General features: G+C 44.5%; 2 protein-coding genes across 2 annotated transcripts; both read right to left on the bottom strand.

Annotated features, from left to right (window-relative positions):
- Positions 1-1,779: 1,779 nt before the first annotated feature.
- Positions 1,780-2,700, bottom strand: LOC130489330 (olfactory receptor 5V1-like). Its single transcript, XM_056863027.1, has one exon. It carries the CDS (start codon positions 2,698-2,700, stop codon positions 1,780-1,782), a length of 921 nt encoding a protein of 306 aa, XP_056719005.1.
- A 7,382-nt stretch (positions 2,701-10,082) lies between these two features.
- LOC130490373 (olfactory receptor 10AG1-like) lies at positions 10,083-11,027 on the bottom strand. The gene has a single exon (XM_056864199.1). It carries the CDS (start codon positions 11,025-11,027, stop codon positions 10,083-10,085), a length of 945 nt encoding a protein of 314 aa, XP_056720177.1.
- Between the last annotated feature and the right edge of the window lie 3,614 nt (positions 11,028-14,641).

Genomic DNA, 14,641 nt, shown 5'->3' on the forward strand with positions numbered 1-14,641 from the left:
GTTTTTAATCTCTCACCCCCCGTATTCTAGTATCATGAGAGAGGGAGAAAAGCTTCTCCCTGTCCACTCTCTCCAAATCATGCATAAAAAAAAAGATAGGGGGGAAGGGGGTTACAATGATGCTTCACAAATCTTATCTACTGTTCAGTTTTATTGACAAAAGCATGCATGCCTACCCTGGGAGTGGGTATCCCTTGTATCCCGATACATTCTGAAGTATACTATATTTGTTGTCTCTTTCTATATTTCTATTAAACTTAAACAAAAATACATTTTAATAACCCCTGTGATATATTCTTGTCAGCTCATACTGAAGAAGCAAGTATCACCACTCTGTATCGGGGCAGTTTCCAGATCACTGTCCAACTTCACCCCACATTTAGCTCATTACAGCAGTTCAGCCCGGAGGTTAACTAGAGTATGAAGAGGCTAGATGGCCATCTGTCAGCAATGCTACTCCGACCTTAGGCAGATCATGAGAGGAAGGTCATCTTGGCCATCTTCTGGGCATGGAGTAGGGGTCACTGGGGATGTGTGGGGGAGGAAGTTGTGAAATCCCTGCATTGTGCAGGGGGTTGGACTAGATGACCCTGGTGGTCCCTTCCAACTCTATGATTCTGTGATTCTATGAATGCCAGTAGCCAGGAATCCATTTTGCAGCCATGGGCGCAGCTGGCACACTGGCCAAAGCTGATGAAAGGAACTAGGTCTGAGCCACAAAAGGGACTTGACAACCAGACAGCAATTCTTAGCCCCATAGTACCCCTTAACTACAAATCTCCTCCTCAGAGAAGACAGATCACGGAGTGAGCTGCGACTCTCGAAAGCTCATACCCTGCCAGAAATGTTGTTAGTCTTTAAGGTGCTACTGGACTCTTGCTCTTTTCTGTCCAGTATGATTCTGCTACTGGACGATTGGGTCCCCCATTGTCGTCAACTTGAGATGCCTGGAGTAAGTTCGGACACGTTCACGTCACCGCTGTTTTGAGGGGGAAAGAGGAAAAGTGGTTTCAGTATTTGAGACGGGAGTTCTGGGGGAAATGGCAGCAAGCAGAAGACTGAAGGGGAAAACACGGCTGTTCTTCTGGGTAGATTTCTAAATCAACCCAGAAAGATGAAAAAATGTGCGTGTACAGCAAGAGCCTTGACACACATTTTATTGTATTGTGAACTCTACGAGGAATTTAGAAGACCTATAATCGATCCCTGGTTACAATGATATGGTTATTTGCATCAACCTATAATGGAAGAAAGATTAATTATCCAATTTCTGCTCGAAGATAAAAATCCTGCTCTTTCTTATGATGTAGCTAAATTTTTATTAAAAGGAACGATCAAAACAAAAAGGGTTATATTATTAGTGACATATCAGATGACGACTGAAGGGTGAAGAAATTCACAATATACAACGCACAATGTTTATCTGATACTCTATTATGTTAATAATGTATTTAATCAGTTTATTTTTGATTTTTTACTGTATTTTTATTTCCCCTTTTTATTGTTATTTTTTACTAATGTTATATAGGTACTTGTACTGCTCTGTTATTTTATGCTGGCCAATGGCCGTAACAATACATGTTGAAGGGAGAAACGGCTGGAGCCTTCATGTCAGAGGCGGGTTTTGAGATGCTGTTTACAGATTCACATCATTTGGCTTTACTAGACCAGTCACAGAATTCTGCCTTTCCTTGGCGCAGGATTTCATTGCTTTGGTATAATATATTAATAAATACATGTTCATGGCAGAGGACACATCACTCTACCAAAGCCAGTCTTTCATTGTTTGCGCCACAGATGAGCGATTACCCTTTTTAAAGCCCCGTTCACTTCTTTGTTCCTCAGGCTGTAGATCAAGGGGTTCAACATGGGGGTGATTACCCCATACAGCATGCTCACGACTCTGTCCTGGTCTGGATGGTGGCTGGAAGAAGTGAAGATGGTGGTCCCGTAGAAGAGGCACACCACCGTGAGGTGAGAGGCGCAGGTAGAGAAGGCTTTGCGCTTCCCCTCGGCAGAGCGAATCCGAAGGATGGTGGAGATGATGTAGACGTAGGAGACCAACATGACCAGGAAAGACCCCACTCCAAAAAAGCCCCCGACAATAAAAACAACCATCTCGGTCAAGTAGGTGGAAGCACAAGAGAGAGCTAGAACGGGTGGAATGTCACAATAATATTGATTGACTCTATTGGATTTGCAGTAAGGTAGGATGAAGGTCAGCACCGTGTGGAGCAAGGAGTGGAGGAACCCAGTGATCCAGGTGCCAGCAGCCATCTGAAGACAGAGCTTCTTGCTCATGATGACTTCGTATCGCAATGGGTTGCATATGGCCACGTAGCGGTCATAAGCCATGACAGCCAAGAGGATGCCCTCAGTCCCGGCCAGGGCCAACAGGAAGTAGAGCTGCAGAATGCAGCCGACAAAGGAAATGACATTGTTCTCCGACAAGAGGCTCTCCAGCATCTTAGGCACCGTGGCTGTGGGACAGAAGATGTCCAGCAAGGAGAGGCTGGTGAGGAAGAAATACATGGGGTTGTGCAAACGGGAGTCGGCTCCTATGGCAAGAAGGATGGTGCCATTTCCCACCAAAGTAATCATGTAGACAAGCAAAAAAACAGCAAACAAGGTGAACCGGACGGCTGGAAGATCTGAAAGTCCTATCAACATGAATTCTGTCACTGTTGTGCTGTTGTCCATTTCTCTGCTCACGGAGGAGTTTTCCTGCAACAAGAAGAAACAAGATTATAGAATTGCAGCAAAATTGCTACAGAAACTTTGTATATTTAACAAGACTTCGTGTGTCCATCCTACCTGCTTTGCAGAATGTATATATTGTGTCTATGTCTCGCACTCTTTGCCTTGTTGGTTGTTGTTTTGTACAGTAAATTTTGTGTCTCGCAATAATTGCCTTGTGCCTTATATCAACTCTGAGCTAAGTACTGTTACTTTGCTTAACTGAACTTACAGTATTGGTGATACTTTGCTTGTGTATTACCTGGAGTTTAGCAACCTTAATGGCATTATACTGAGGTCCCTCCTCATCCCAAAGCCCGCCCTCCACCCGCAAATCTCCATGCATTTCCCAACGCAAAGTTGGCAACCCTGTAGGTACACTCAATCATTAAAAGGTAAAGGTAGTCTCCTGTGCAAGCACCAGCTCATTGGACTCAACCATTACACTTGAAAAATCTGCTGAAAGAAGGTAGTTTAGACCTCAGAAAAGAAGATATTTGCTGCCTTCTACTACCATCTGCTGGATTACAGTATATTTGTTCAGAGAATAGTGCAAGGTCAAAAGACCTAAGAATACCTTTGTTATTAAAACCAGGGAGAAGGGAGAAGATTCTTGTGACCGTTTTTGGATGTGTTGGCTTTATAATATAATTGGTAAGATCTCATAGAAGGGAGAAGACCTTTGTTCCCATTTACTGGGTTTACAATACACCTGCTAACTGAAAAGGGTAAGGCCTAAAGGGACATTTGTGACCATTTGCTGGACGTACAATATTTTAGTTTGGAATATTTTATAAAGGTATAATAAATACTCTGAAAATACTGGTTTGGATTAGAAAATGTGGACTAGGTTTATTATTCTTTTTTAATCTTTTTAAAATCTTTTGCTTTGCTTTTCTCTCTCCTTTTTTTTCTTTGGAAGTTTACAAACTGGGACAAAAGCTTAAACATCAATTTTGATTTTTTCTTTCTTTTTAAAAAAATCTTATTTGTTTTTTATATTCTTATTGCTGGTGTTGGTGTTTTTTTCTTTTTGTGGTATTTCAGCTATTTTTTCCTTTTCTAATTATTGGATTTATTATTAAATTTTTATTAGTTTTGAGCCCATTCCTGAAGGGGAGGGCGAAGCTCCTTAGGACCCGGCATGACTCCGTGCCAGCAAAGGTGCCACCTTATCACAGCAGCTACGCCAGCGCAGGGGCAAGCACACATGCATCTGGGCGCCGCCACACCGCCAGCACAGCCACATCAGCAGGGCTTTCCTAAGCATTTTGACCGCTCCTCATAGGGCAGTTGCTCTTGTCCCCTATACATTTTGGTTGCTCTTTTCTGCACCTTCTCAAGCTCTGCAATATCCTTTTTTAGGTGTGGTGACCAGAACCATACACAGTATGGTTCTACTACCTAGAGGTTGGCTACCCTGGGGGGGGGGGCGAAGCTCCTTAGGAGCCGGCATGACCCCGCGCTGGCGTAGGCGCCACCTTATCTCGGCAGCTACGCCAGTGCGAGGGCAAACACACCAGCATCTGGTGCTAGCAACCCCCACCGCCAACACAGCCAGTCAGCCACACCAGCAGGGCTTCCCTAAGCGTTTTAACCACTCCTCATAGGGCAGTTGCTGTAGCCCCCTGATCATTTTGGTGGCTCTTTTCTGCACCATCTCAAGCTCTGCTATATCCTTTTTTCGGTATGGTGACCAGAACTGTACACAGTATTCCGAATGTGGTCTCACCACAGATTTGTACAAGGGCAGTATGATAGCAGCAGTTTTGTTCTCTATTCCTTGTCTAATTATGTGCAGGCATTTGCCTTTTTCACAGCAGCCGCACACTGGGTAGACATTTTCATCGAGCTATCCACTACCACCCCAAGATCCCTGTCTTGGTCTGTCGCTGCCAGCACAGACCCCATCAGTGTATATGTGAAGCTGGGAATTTTTGCCCCAATATGCATCACTTTACATTTGCTCACATTGAATCTCATTTGCCATTTTTATGCCCACTCCTCCAGTTTGGAGAGATCCTCTTGGAACTCTGCACGGTCTTCACACTCTCTCAACAATGAAAGAACAGTTGAAAATAGAAGGTGGACTTTTGAGAGAAAAGACCCATTTTGAACGTCAAATAACGGGAGATTCACGACAATTGTTAGGGAAGATTTATAAACTGTTGCTACAGAATGAAACTGAGACAGAACAAGTAAAGGACAGTATGGTAAAATGGATGCAAAATTTAGGAATATTTTGCCAGGCAATATGCCAAAAATATACAATTATTTAAGTATATGGTGACGACGGCAGGAGTGGAGTATGCAAGAAAGTGGAAAGCAGAGGACAACCCAGATGTAACGGAATGGACAAATAAAGAAGCAAAATATGCAACTATGGCTAAGTTACCGTCTTCAGTGAATCAACCTCTGATTTTTATGAACAATGGTAAGTATTTTTGAGTATATATCTGAACTAATAAAAAATAATGGAATGTAAGAATTTAAGAAATGCACTAACAGATATGCAAATATAATATTCAAAGAAGATATAATAGAATAGAAGTTATAAAGTAAGTTCCATTATAATGTAAGAATTTGATGTGTATGTTTATGTGTTTTGTTTTATTTGTTTGAAGAATAAAAAGTATTTTTTTAAAAAGGAACATTGATCAATCAAGCTGCATCAAGACCTCTCTCTCTCTCTCTCTAATTTTCTGGCTGTTCATTTTGTGGGTGTTCCAGTGTTAAATTTTCAACTGGCTTGGCTATTCCTTTCACGTTACGGTATGTCCTCAATCATATCTCCCAATAAATTCTTATTTTTAGCTTACTGCGTTTTCATCCCACTTCTCAGCCCAAAATTGGCTCTCGTATAGGGTTGCCAAGTCCACCCTGGCCATTGGCAGGGAATGGGGGGGACATAGGTTGCCAAATCCATGTTGGCAAACTTCTGGACGGTTAGGGATGGAGCCTGGGGAGGACAGGGACCTCAGTGGAGTACACTGCCATAGTCCACCCTCCAAAGCATACATTTTCTCCAGGGGAACTGATCTCTGTAGTCTGGAGATGAGTTGTAATTCCAGGGGATCCCCAGGTCCCACCTGGAAGCTGGCATCCCTGCTCTAAAAGCCCTTCATAGGAATCAAAATACAGCACAAATGACCGATGTCCCCATAGCTGGCAAAGTAAAACAGGAGTGAAAAGAGCTTTCGGTGGGAACCGAATCCAGAGACAGTGGCCATTTGAGGACCAAAAGAGGTCTGATTACAGACCTGTCTGTAAGGTCATTTTTACACAGCTGTGATTTGGATCAGGGCCATGGAGGTATGGGATAGGGATTTAGTCCTTTAAGCCCTGCACAGTTTTCCTAAGTAAAGCTGGGCTTCCCCCTCTCGCTTTTGGTAATGGTTTTAAAGGTGTGTGTGTGTTCTGTTAAAACATACTTCCCCCTTTTAAAGCACTAATAAAAATGCAGGGGGCCAGTTTCCCGTCAACAGAACTGAACAGGACGGTGAGGGGTAGAAGGGTAAAATCTCCTCTACCTTCCATGTATAGCCCTGATCCAAGGCACAGCTTCGTTCATGCAGACTGACGGACATCTGTGAAATCATCGAGTCTGTTTTGACCTGGAAGCTCATATTTAAGTCTTCCACGCCTCAATAATACTCAGCAGAGGTTATAATTGTAGCAAACCCCGCCAAATCATGTTGAGATATGGTGGACACTATCTAAGGATTTTTCAAAATTATGAGAGCTTTCACAAAACTCGGCATGAGCAGATTGTCCTACGTACCCGACTTGCTCTCATCCGGCCCCATCTTTCTACACTTCTGAGCATCCATTCCAGAACATCGCCTCTCCCATTCCTAATGTTCCAGCTGCTGTTGATGAACCCTACTTGTTTCTCATGAGCTGTCTCTGTACCTCAAGTCCGCCCTCTTTCTTAAGCCTTGGTCCTCACCATTACAATTGCTCTTTGCATCAAACGGCCGGTAATACTTACAGATAGTACGTAGTCTGTGTCCATTTCTCCAGTGGAATACAGTCACAAATTCCTTTCATCCATAGAGAGGTAGAAAGGGTCACTCAGAGCTGGACCACCTTTCTCAGCCAAGCACATAGCTGCAAGACGCGGAGCAGAGGTCCAGCCCGGGGATGGGGGGGGGACGAAGCACAAATAGAGGTCGAGGGGTAATTGTGCTTCCCTGGTCCAGAGCTCTTGTGCTACTTAGTGAAGTAGGGCAGCACACGAGGGAGGAGCTAGGACCTCCATGGTCCCAAGAGGCAGTGTTAGATATAATTCCAAGTAGGGTTGCCAGGCCCGCCCTGGCCAACAGCAGGGGATGGGGGGTAGGGTTGTTAGATTCAGTTTGGGTTTGGGAAACTTCTGGAGATTTGGAGAATAGAGCCTGGGGAGGACAGGGACCTCAGTGGGGTACAATGCCAGATAGTCCACCCTCCAAAGCAGCATTTTCTCCAGGGAAACTGATCTCTGTAACCTGGAGATGAGGAGTAATTCCAGGAGATCCCCAAGTCCCACCTGGAGGCTGGCATCCCTAATTCCAGCTCCTCTGGTGGTGCCAGAGATATACTTCTGATTCAGTCTTCAGCCCAATAATAAAAGAGCCAGCGTGGTGTAGTGGTTAAGAGCAGTGGACTCTGATCTGGAGAACCGGGTTTGATTCCCCACTCCTTCACATGAGTGGCAGAGGCTAATCTGGTGAACTGGATTTGTTTTCCCACTCTACACATGAAGCCAGCTGGGTGAGCTTGGGCTAGTCACAGCTCTCTCATCCTAAGCCGGTTTGATTCTCCCTTAAGTGGTAAAGAAAGGCAGCATATAAAAACCAAGTCTTCTTCTTCCACTACTTTAGGGTTGTCAACCTCCAGGTGGAGCCTGGGGTTCTCCCATAATAATCACTGATCTCCAGAAAACAGAGATCAGTTTCTCTGGAGAAAACGATAGCTTGAACACATGAAGTTGCCTTCTACTGAATCAGACCATCAAGGTCCATCAAAGTCAGTATTTTCTATTCAGCAGCAGCTCTCCAGGGCCTCAGACAGAGGTCTTTCACCTCACCTACTTGCCTAGTCCCCTTAACTGGAGATGCTGGGGATTGAACCTGGGATCTTCTGCATGCCAAGCAGATGCTCTACCACTGAGCCACAGCTCCTCTCCTTCAGAGGGTGGACTCAGGGGCATTATACAATTTGAGTATGCCTTATCCAGACATCCAAAATATGGAAAGATCCGAAATATGGACATTTTGAGCCAACATGCAGGCATTATTCACAGGACCTCAGCAGCGCACCAAGCAGCTTTCTGATGGTTCAACATAATCAAAATTATTTTAAAATATTGTTCAAAATTAAATTCAGGCTATGTGTATAAAGGGCATATAATATATATATAAAACATAAATGAATTTTCTGTTTAGAGTTGGGTCTAAACAGGTCTTTTAAGCCTAGTTGACTTAGATGGTGAACAGGTATGTGGACTAGACCAAGATAGATAGAATGTTCAGGGTCACATGACTGAAGAACAAAATCCTTACATAAAGAAATCTAGCTGGTTTCAAGTCTAACCTTCTCTCTGATGTGTCAATTACCAAAGTGTAGGGATCTTTTTTTCATAGTATTTCCAAGCTTCTTCCAACTGTAGTCCTTTAAGTGGATGCTAGGGATTGTACGAGGGACTTCCTGTATCCAAATAATGTGTTCTGTCTTGGAGCCATGAGTTATTGTCCTGTCCTCCCCCAATAGCTGGTGTTCAGAGGTACACTGCCTCTGAACATTGGTATTTCATAGATCATGACCAATAGCCATCAGTAAACCTACCGTCCATGAATTTATCTAAGGTCCTATAAAAAGAATCTAAGCTAGCTTGTACCAGACAGTTCTATAAGGCAAAGACACTTCTTCACACCATATATGATTATTCCGTCTTTCCTAAACCTACTTCCAATCAATGTAATTTGGTTACCCAGTCAGAGAGAGGGAAGGCAACATGGTGACTCCTGATCTTGTCAGATCTCAGGGGCTAAGGGGGCTAAGGGGCAGGATCAGTACTTGGCTGGGAGACCACCAAGGAAAGCTCTGCAGAGGAAGGCGATTGCAAACCACCTCTATCCGCTGGGGTCACCATAAGCTGGTTGCGACTTGACAGCACTTGAGTATGTCATAAGACTAAAACAGCCTTGGTCACCCTGATTGATGACCTGTGCCAGGAGATGGATTAAAGAAGTGTGACTCTGTTGATTCTCCTGGACATCTCAGCAGCTTTTGATACCATCAACCATGGTATCCTTCTGAACAGCCTTTCCAGGCTGGTATTGGGAGGTACTATGGTATTGTGGTGGTTCCAGTCCTACATGGAGGGTAGATTTCAGAGTACATTGCTGGGGAACTCCTGCTCAGCCCCTTGGCCACTGGCCCAGAAGGTCCCACAAGGTTTCATCGTGTCCCCTATGCTCTTTAACAGACCCATGAAACTGTGGGTGAGGTCATCCAGGAATTTGGGCTGAATTGTCACCAATTTGCAGATGACACAGCTCTATCTCATGCTTCCAGCTCATCACAGGTAGACTGTAGAAACCCCGAACTAATGCTTGGAGGCAGTTTTGGAGTGGATGCAGCAGGCTATGAAACCGGAGCTTTAGCCTAACAAGCTTCTTTTGTATTGTTGCAACTGTGAACTTCTTCTGGTTATGAACTCTTGTAAGCACTATTAGCTAATATTGTTTGAATATTTATAGCATATATTACCTGTTACTATCACACCCTATTACTATTTATGGGTGTGAAAGCTGGACAATGAAGAAAGCTGACAGGAAGAAAGTAGACTCCTTTGAAATGTAGTGCTGGAGGAGCGTGTTACGGATACCATGAACTGCCAAAAATACAAATCAGTGGGTTATAGATCAAATCAAGCCTGAACTGACCCTAGAAGCTAAAATGACTAAACTGAGGCTGTCGTATTTTGGTCACATTATGAGAAGGCAAGAGTCACTAGAAAAGACGATCATGCTAGGAAAAGTTGAGGGCAGCAGGAAAAGAGGAAGACTCAACAAGAGATGGCTTGACTCAATAAAGAAAGCCACAGCCCTCAATTTGCAAGACCTGAGCAAGGCTGTCAAAGATAGAACATTTTGGAGGACATTGATTCATAGGGTCGCCATGAGCTGGAAGCGACTTGACGGCACTTAACACACACACACAACCTGTTATAAAAATGCAAACAACCACTTTTCTGTCACAAAAAAAATTATTCAAAGGTTTACATAGATGGCACCCTAAATATGAAGACTGAAGCATGAGGCCTGCTAGGTTTCAGCTACAGTCACTGGATCCTTTGAGGATCACTTGATCTCTCCAGAGCACAGTCCACTGCTGATCGTTCTTCTCAAGGCCTCTTTGACTTCCTTGTTCCTCAGACTATAGATGATGGGGTTCAACATGGATGTCACAACTGTATAGAAGAGGGCGAGTAACTTGTCACCTGCTGTGGAGTAGCTGGATTTGGGCCTAAGATAGGTGATGATGCCTGAACCATAAAACAAGGAGACCACAATGAGGTGTGAGGAACATGTAGAGAAAGCTTTACGCCTGCCCTCAGCTGATGGCATCCTCAAAATAGAGGTGATGATGTATATGTAGGATGTGAGGATGAGAAGGAAAGGAGTGGTGATGAAAAGAATGGCCACCATATACACGGCAATGACATTCATTGAGGTATCACCACAAGCTAACGTCAGGAGAGGTGGGATATCGCAGAAGAAGTGGTTAATCCTATTTGGCCCACAGTAGGTCAGGCTAAAGACGTAGTTGGTTTGGCCTAGTCCTACTATCACCCCTACTGACCATGAGGCCACAGAGAGTTGGGCACAGACCCCTCGATTCATTATGACCGTGTACCTCAACGGGTTGCAGATGGCCACGTAGCGGTCATAGGCCATGGCAGCCAGGAGGCAGCATTCTGTGATGCCAAAGAGGGTGAAGAAATACATCTGAGTCGCACAGCCCCAGAGAGGTATCTTTCGGTTCTCAGACACCAGGCTCACTAGCATTTTGGGAACAATGGCTGTTGTGTAGCAGATTTCCAACAGGGACAGGTTTGTTAAGAAAAAGTACATGGGCGTATGAAGGACTGGGTTCAACTTGATCACAGCAGTGATGGTGGCATTCCCGGCGAGCGACACGACGTACATGGAGAGGACCACCATAAAAAGGAACGTCTGCAAATGGGGCAACCCAGAGAAACCGTCAAAGATGAACTCGCTCACTAGAGAAGAGTGATTGGCCATGACTGGTAATAAATACTTCATCTATAGGAAAAGAGAGAGACACAGATGCTGATGAAGGTTATCTGGGCATACGTTTGCCATTCCTCTTTCTTCCTCTCCCTTCTGGATCAGCACAGCCGTGAAGGTTCTGGAACCAAACTGAAAAGTCTCCGTCTGAGTGGCAGGACCATGGCCCAAATAGGGGACACCACTTTATCAGAGAGTCTATCTAGCTGATTATCAAACATCAGGGTGGCAAAAAGGGATTGAGAACAAATTCAGGCAGATAGGAATATCAGTAGAATCCCTTTATTGCCTATCAGAAAAACCGGTGTTCGATATTATCCAACCCAGATTGCTGGACATCGAATTGCAAGAACGCAACAGCAAAGTCAGGAATGGGGCTTGTGTGAGTTTGGGGATGGCAAAATGTGAACATTCAGTGGCAACCTATTTTTTTAATTTAACGGATCCAAAACAAAGGAGGGCATATATGTTAGCAAGATTAAATGTGCTATCCTCATCAGTATTAGTCAGCGTGGTGTAGCCAGCGTGGTGTAGTGGTTAAGAGTGGTGGTTTGGAGCGGTGGACCCTGATCTGGAGAACCGGGTTTGATTCCCCACGCCTCCACACGAGCAGCGGAGGCTAATCTGGTGAACCGGGTTTGTTTCCCCACTCCTACACACGAAGCCAGCTGGGTGACCTTGGGCAAGTTACAGCTCTGTTAGAGCTCTCTCCGCCCCACCTTCCTCACAGGGTGTCTGTTGTGGGGAAGGGAAGGTGATTGTAAGCCGGTTTGAGTCTCCCTTAAGTGGTAGAGAAAGTTGGCATATAAAAATCAACTCTTCTTCTTCTTCTATTACAGGGGAGATTTCAATCAATATCACTCACTGCAAGGTTATGCCCCTGTGGAATGAATCACATAGAATCAGTTGCACGTGCTCTTTTGCACTGTCCTCTTTTAAGTTAATCAACCCATTGTTCGCTGGTAGGGAATGGGCACCCAGGTAGCCTTTCTTATGTCTGCTCAGGATGTGGTCACAATTAACCATGTAGCCAAGTTTTTGCAACATGCAATGTGGACCCACGAAAGATACTGTAAACAGGAACAGTATGGTCTCCCTTCCAAGGACCCACCCTGCTTAGCTTCCAAGATCTGATGGCATTGGGCTGTACCATACTGCCTTCCCTCTTTCTGATTGCATAGCTACAGCCTATTATGCACATCTCACTACAGTGTCCTACAAAATTCTAGCCCATGCTCTCAACCATAGCCTGAGCTACGTGGGCTCAATAAACTTCACATTTTCTCCAAAAATATGGAGGAATGGATGACTGGTGGGGCAGAGCTCAGTGGTAGAGCACCCTGCTTCACCTACTGCAAGTCTCAGGTTCACTTTCAGCATCTCCAGTGAAAAGATCTCCATTAACAGGTGATGAGAAAGAAGATTTTAAGCAGAGGCTAGATGGCCATCTGTCAGCAATGCCAATTCTATGACCTTAGGCAGATCATGAGAGGGAGGGCACCTTGGCCATCTTCTGGGTATGGAGTAGGGGGTCACTGGGGGTGTGGGGGGAGATAGTTTGGAATTTCCTGCATTGGGCAGGGGGTTGGACTAGATGACCCTGATGGTCCCTTCCAAATCTATGATTCTATGATTCTCTACCTTTAAGGAGTCTCAAACCAGCTTACAATTGCCTTCCTTTCCTCTCCCCACAACAGACACCTTGTGAGGTAGGTGGGGCTGAGAGAGTTCAGAGAGAACTGTGATTAGGCCAAGGTCACCCAGCAGGCTTCGTGTGGAGGACTGGGGACTCAAACCCGGTTCTCCGGATTAGAGTCCGCCACTCTACACCACGCTGGCTCTCTGTGCCCGAGCTTTCTGTGCTCAAGACCCTTGGCCAGTCAGCAGACCATGCTGAGAGATAAAATGCAGCTTCATGTATACAGATTGCGTGTCTGCTTTACCCCTGAACAAGATCTATGCAGGCTGACTCCTGGGAACAAATGCAAATATCGAACTTGAGAAACAACATTGAGATGCGCTTTTTCCAAAGGAGTTCAACAGTTAACATGCAGAAAACTCCACCCTGCTTGAAAACACTACAGAACACCCACGCTTACCTGTGAGGCTCAGAGGACATGTTCTTTGCATGCCCTGGGCCTGTTATCTAAAGGTAATCTTCCTTCCTATCTGGATTCTCTGGTTAGACCAAAGTTATGTAGTATCTTTATGCATTCAAGATTTAATTGCCCTTTTTCAATGGTTTTGCTGGGCCATATGCTAAAGATCCCTTTTTCAGACCGGCTGTATCCCTGCCCTCTTCAGTCAGTGGACTCCTTGGTACATATCCTTTTGCTCTGTCCTTACGTTTACCAACTTAGGCTAAAATGGATTATACCATGTTTTAACAACTGGTCCACATCTTCTCGAGCAACTTTGGGGCAAAAGGTTCAGTTCCTCTTAGAGGACTCTGACCTTCAGCGTACTTATTTTGTTGCTCATCTTTTTGGAGGCTGCGGAGAAGAGTCGAAGGGAGGTGTTTTTAGAGATGGGTCTTATTTAAGTTTTATGGTTTTATTGTTCAAGATCTTGGTCTAAGAACAGGGGGAAACAAAGAAGAAAGCTTACCTGTGAGAACATAACTCAGCCGACCGACTGAGGAGAGGCTTCCAGGCTGAGCCAACGGACGCTTTTCTACCCTCACACGTCCTCCCCGAGGCCTCATCAACGGACCAGCCCCTGCTTTCCCCAGAAGCCTTGGGAAATAACATGCCCCTGAGGGTAGAAAAGGGGGTAGAAAAATAACATGCCACATTCCAGGGATGTGGAAGATAAAACAATCTGTCAATATTGCTTTGCAGCGGCAAGAATAATTATTGCAAAAACCTGGAAAGCAGATAAAAAACTGTCGAAGAAAGATTGGAGAGAAAAACTAATAGAGAATGTACAGGTGGATAAGCTAACAAATGGACTACACGGAAAGGATATGGAAGAATTTGGGAAGAAATGGAGCTTGGCATTTGTGTATTTAGCTAAATATGCGAAGGTGGATTTTAGAACTGTTGTGAAAAGGTTATAATATTTGAGTACTGTAATAGGGGAAGTAATGTAGAATTTGGATTTGGGTGATACTCTAACGGAAGTCATGCACTGGCGGTATATAAAGGGGTTGGAGGGGGGTGATGGGTTTTTATGTTATGCTTTGTTTTTTTACATTTATGAAATAATAATTAAAAAATAATTTTTAAAAAAGGAAATAACATGCCCCTTTGGGCATGAATGACACTCAGAACCTGGCTGTTCATTCTTATTGACAATTTTCACAGCACAAACTTTCTCGTCATGTTGATGGCTGGTGAAGAATCTTTGGTGCTATCTTTCATGTCTTTACAGGAAGAGCGTTAGCAGCCTCTGGAGTTACCTTTTCCTATGGATGATGGCTTATGGAAATCTGCTTTTTCAAAAATAAAGTTTTGGCGCTTACTTTTCTTCATAGAATCATAGAGTTGGAAGGAACCACCAGGGTCATCTAGTCTAACCCCATGCACAACGCAGGAAATTCACCACTACCTCCCCTCCACACCCCCAGTGACCCCTACTCCATGTCCAGAAGATGCCCAGAAGATGCC

The sequence above is a fragment of the Euleptes europaea genome, chromosome 18 (assembly GCF_029931775.1).
Source record: "Euleptes europaea isolate rEulEur1 chromosome 18, rEulEur1.hap1, whole genome shotgun sequence".
Classification (NCBI taxonomy): Eukaryota; Metazoa; Chordata; class Lepidosauria; order Squamata; family Sphaerodactylidae; genus Euleptes; species Euleptes europaea.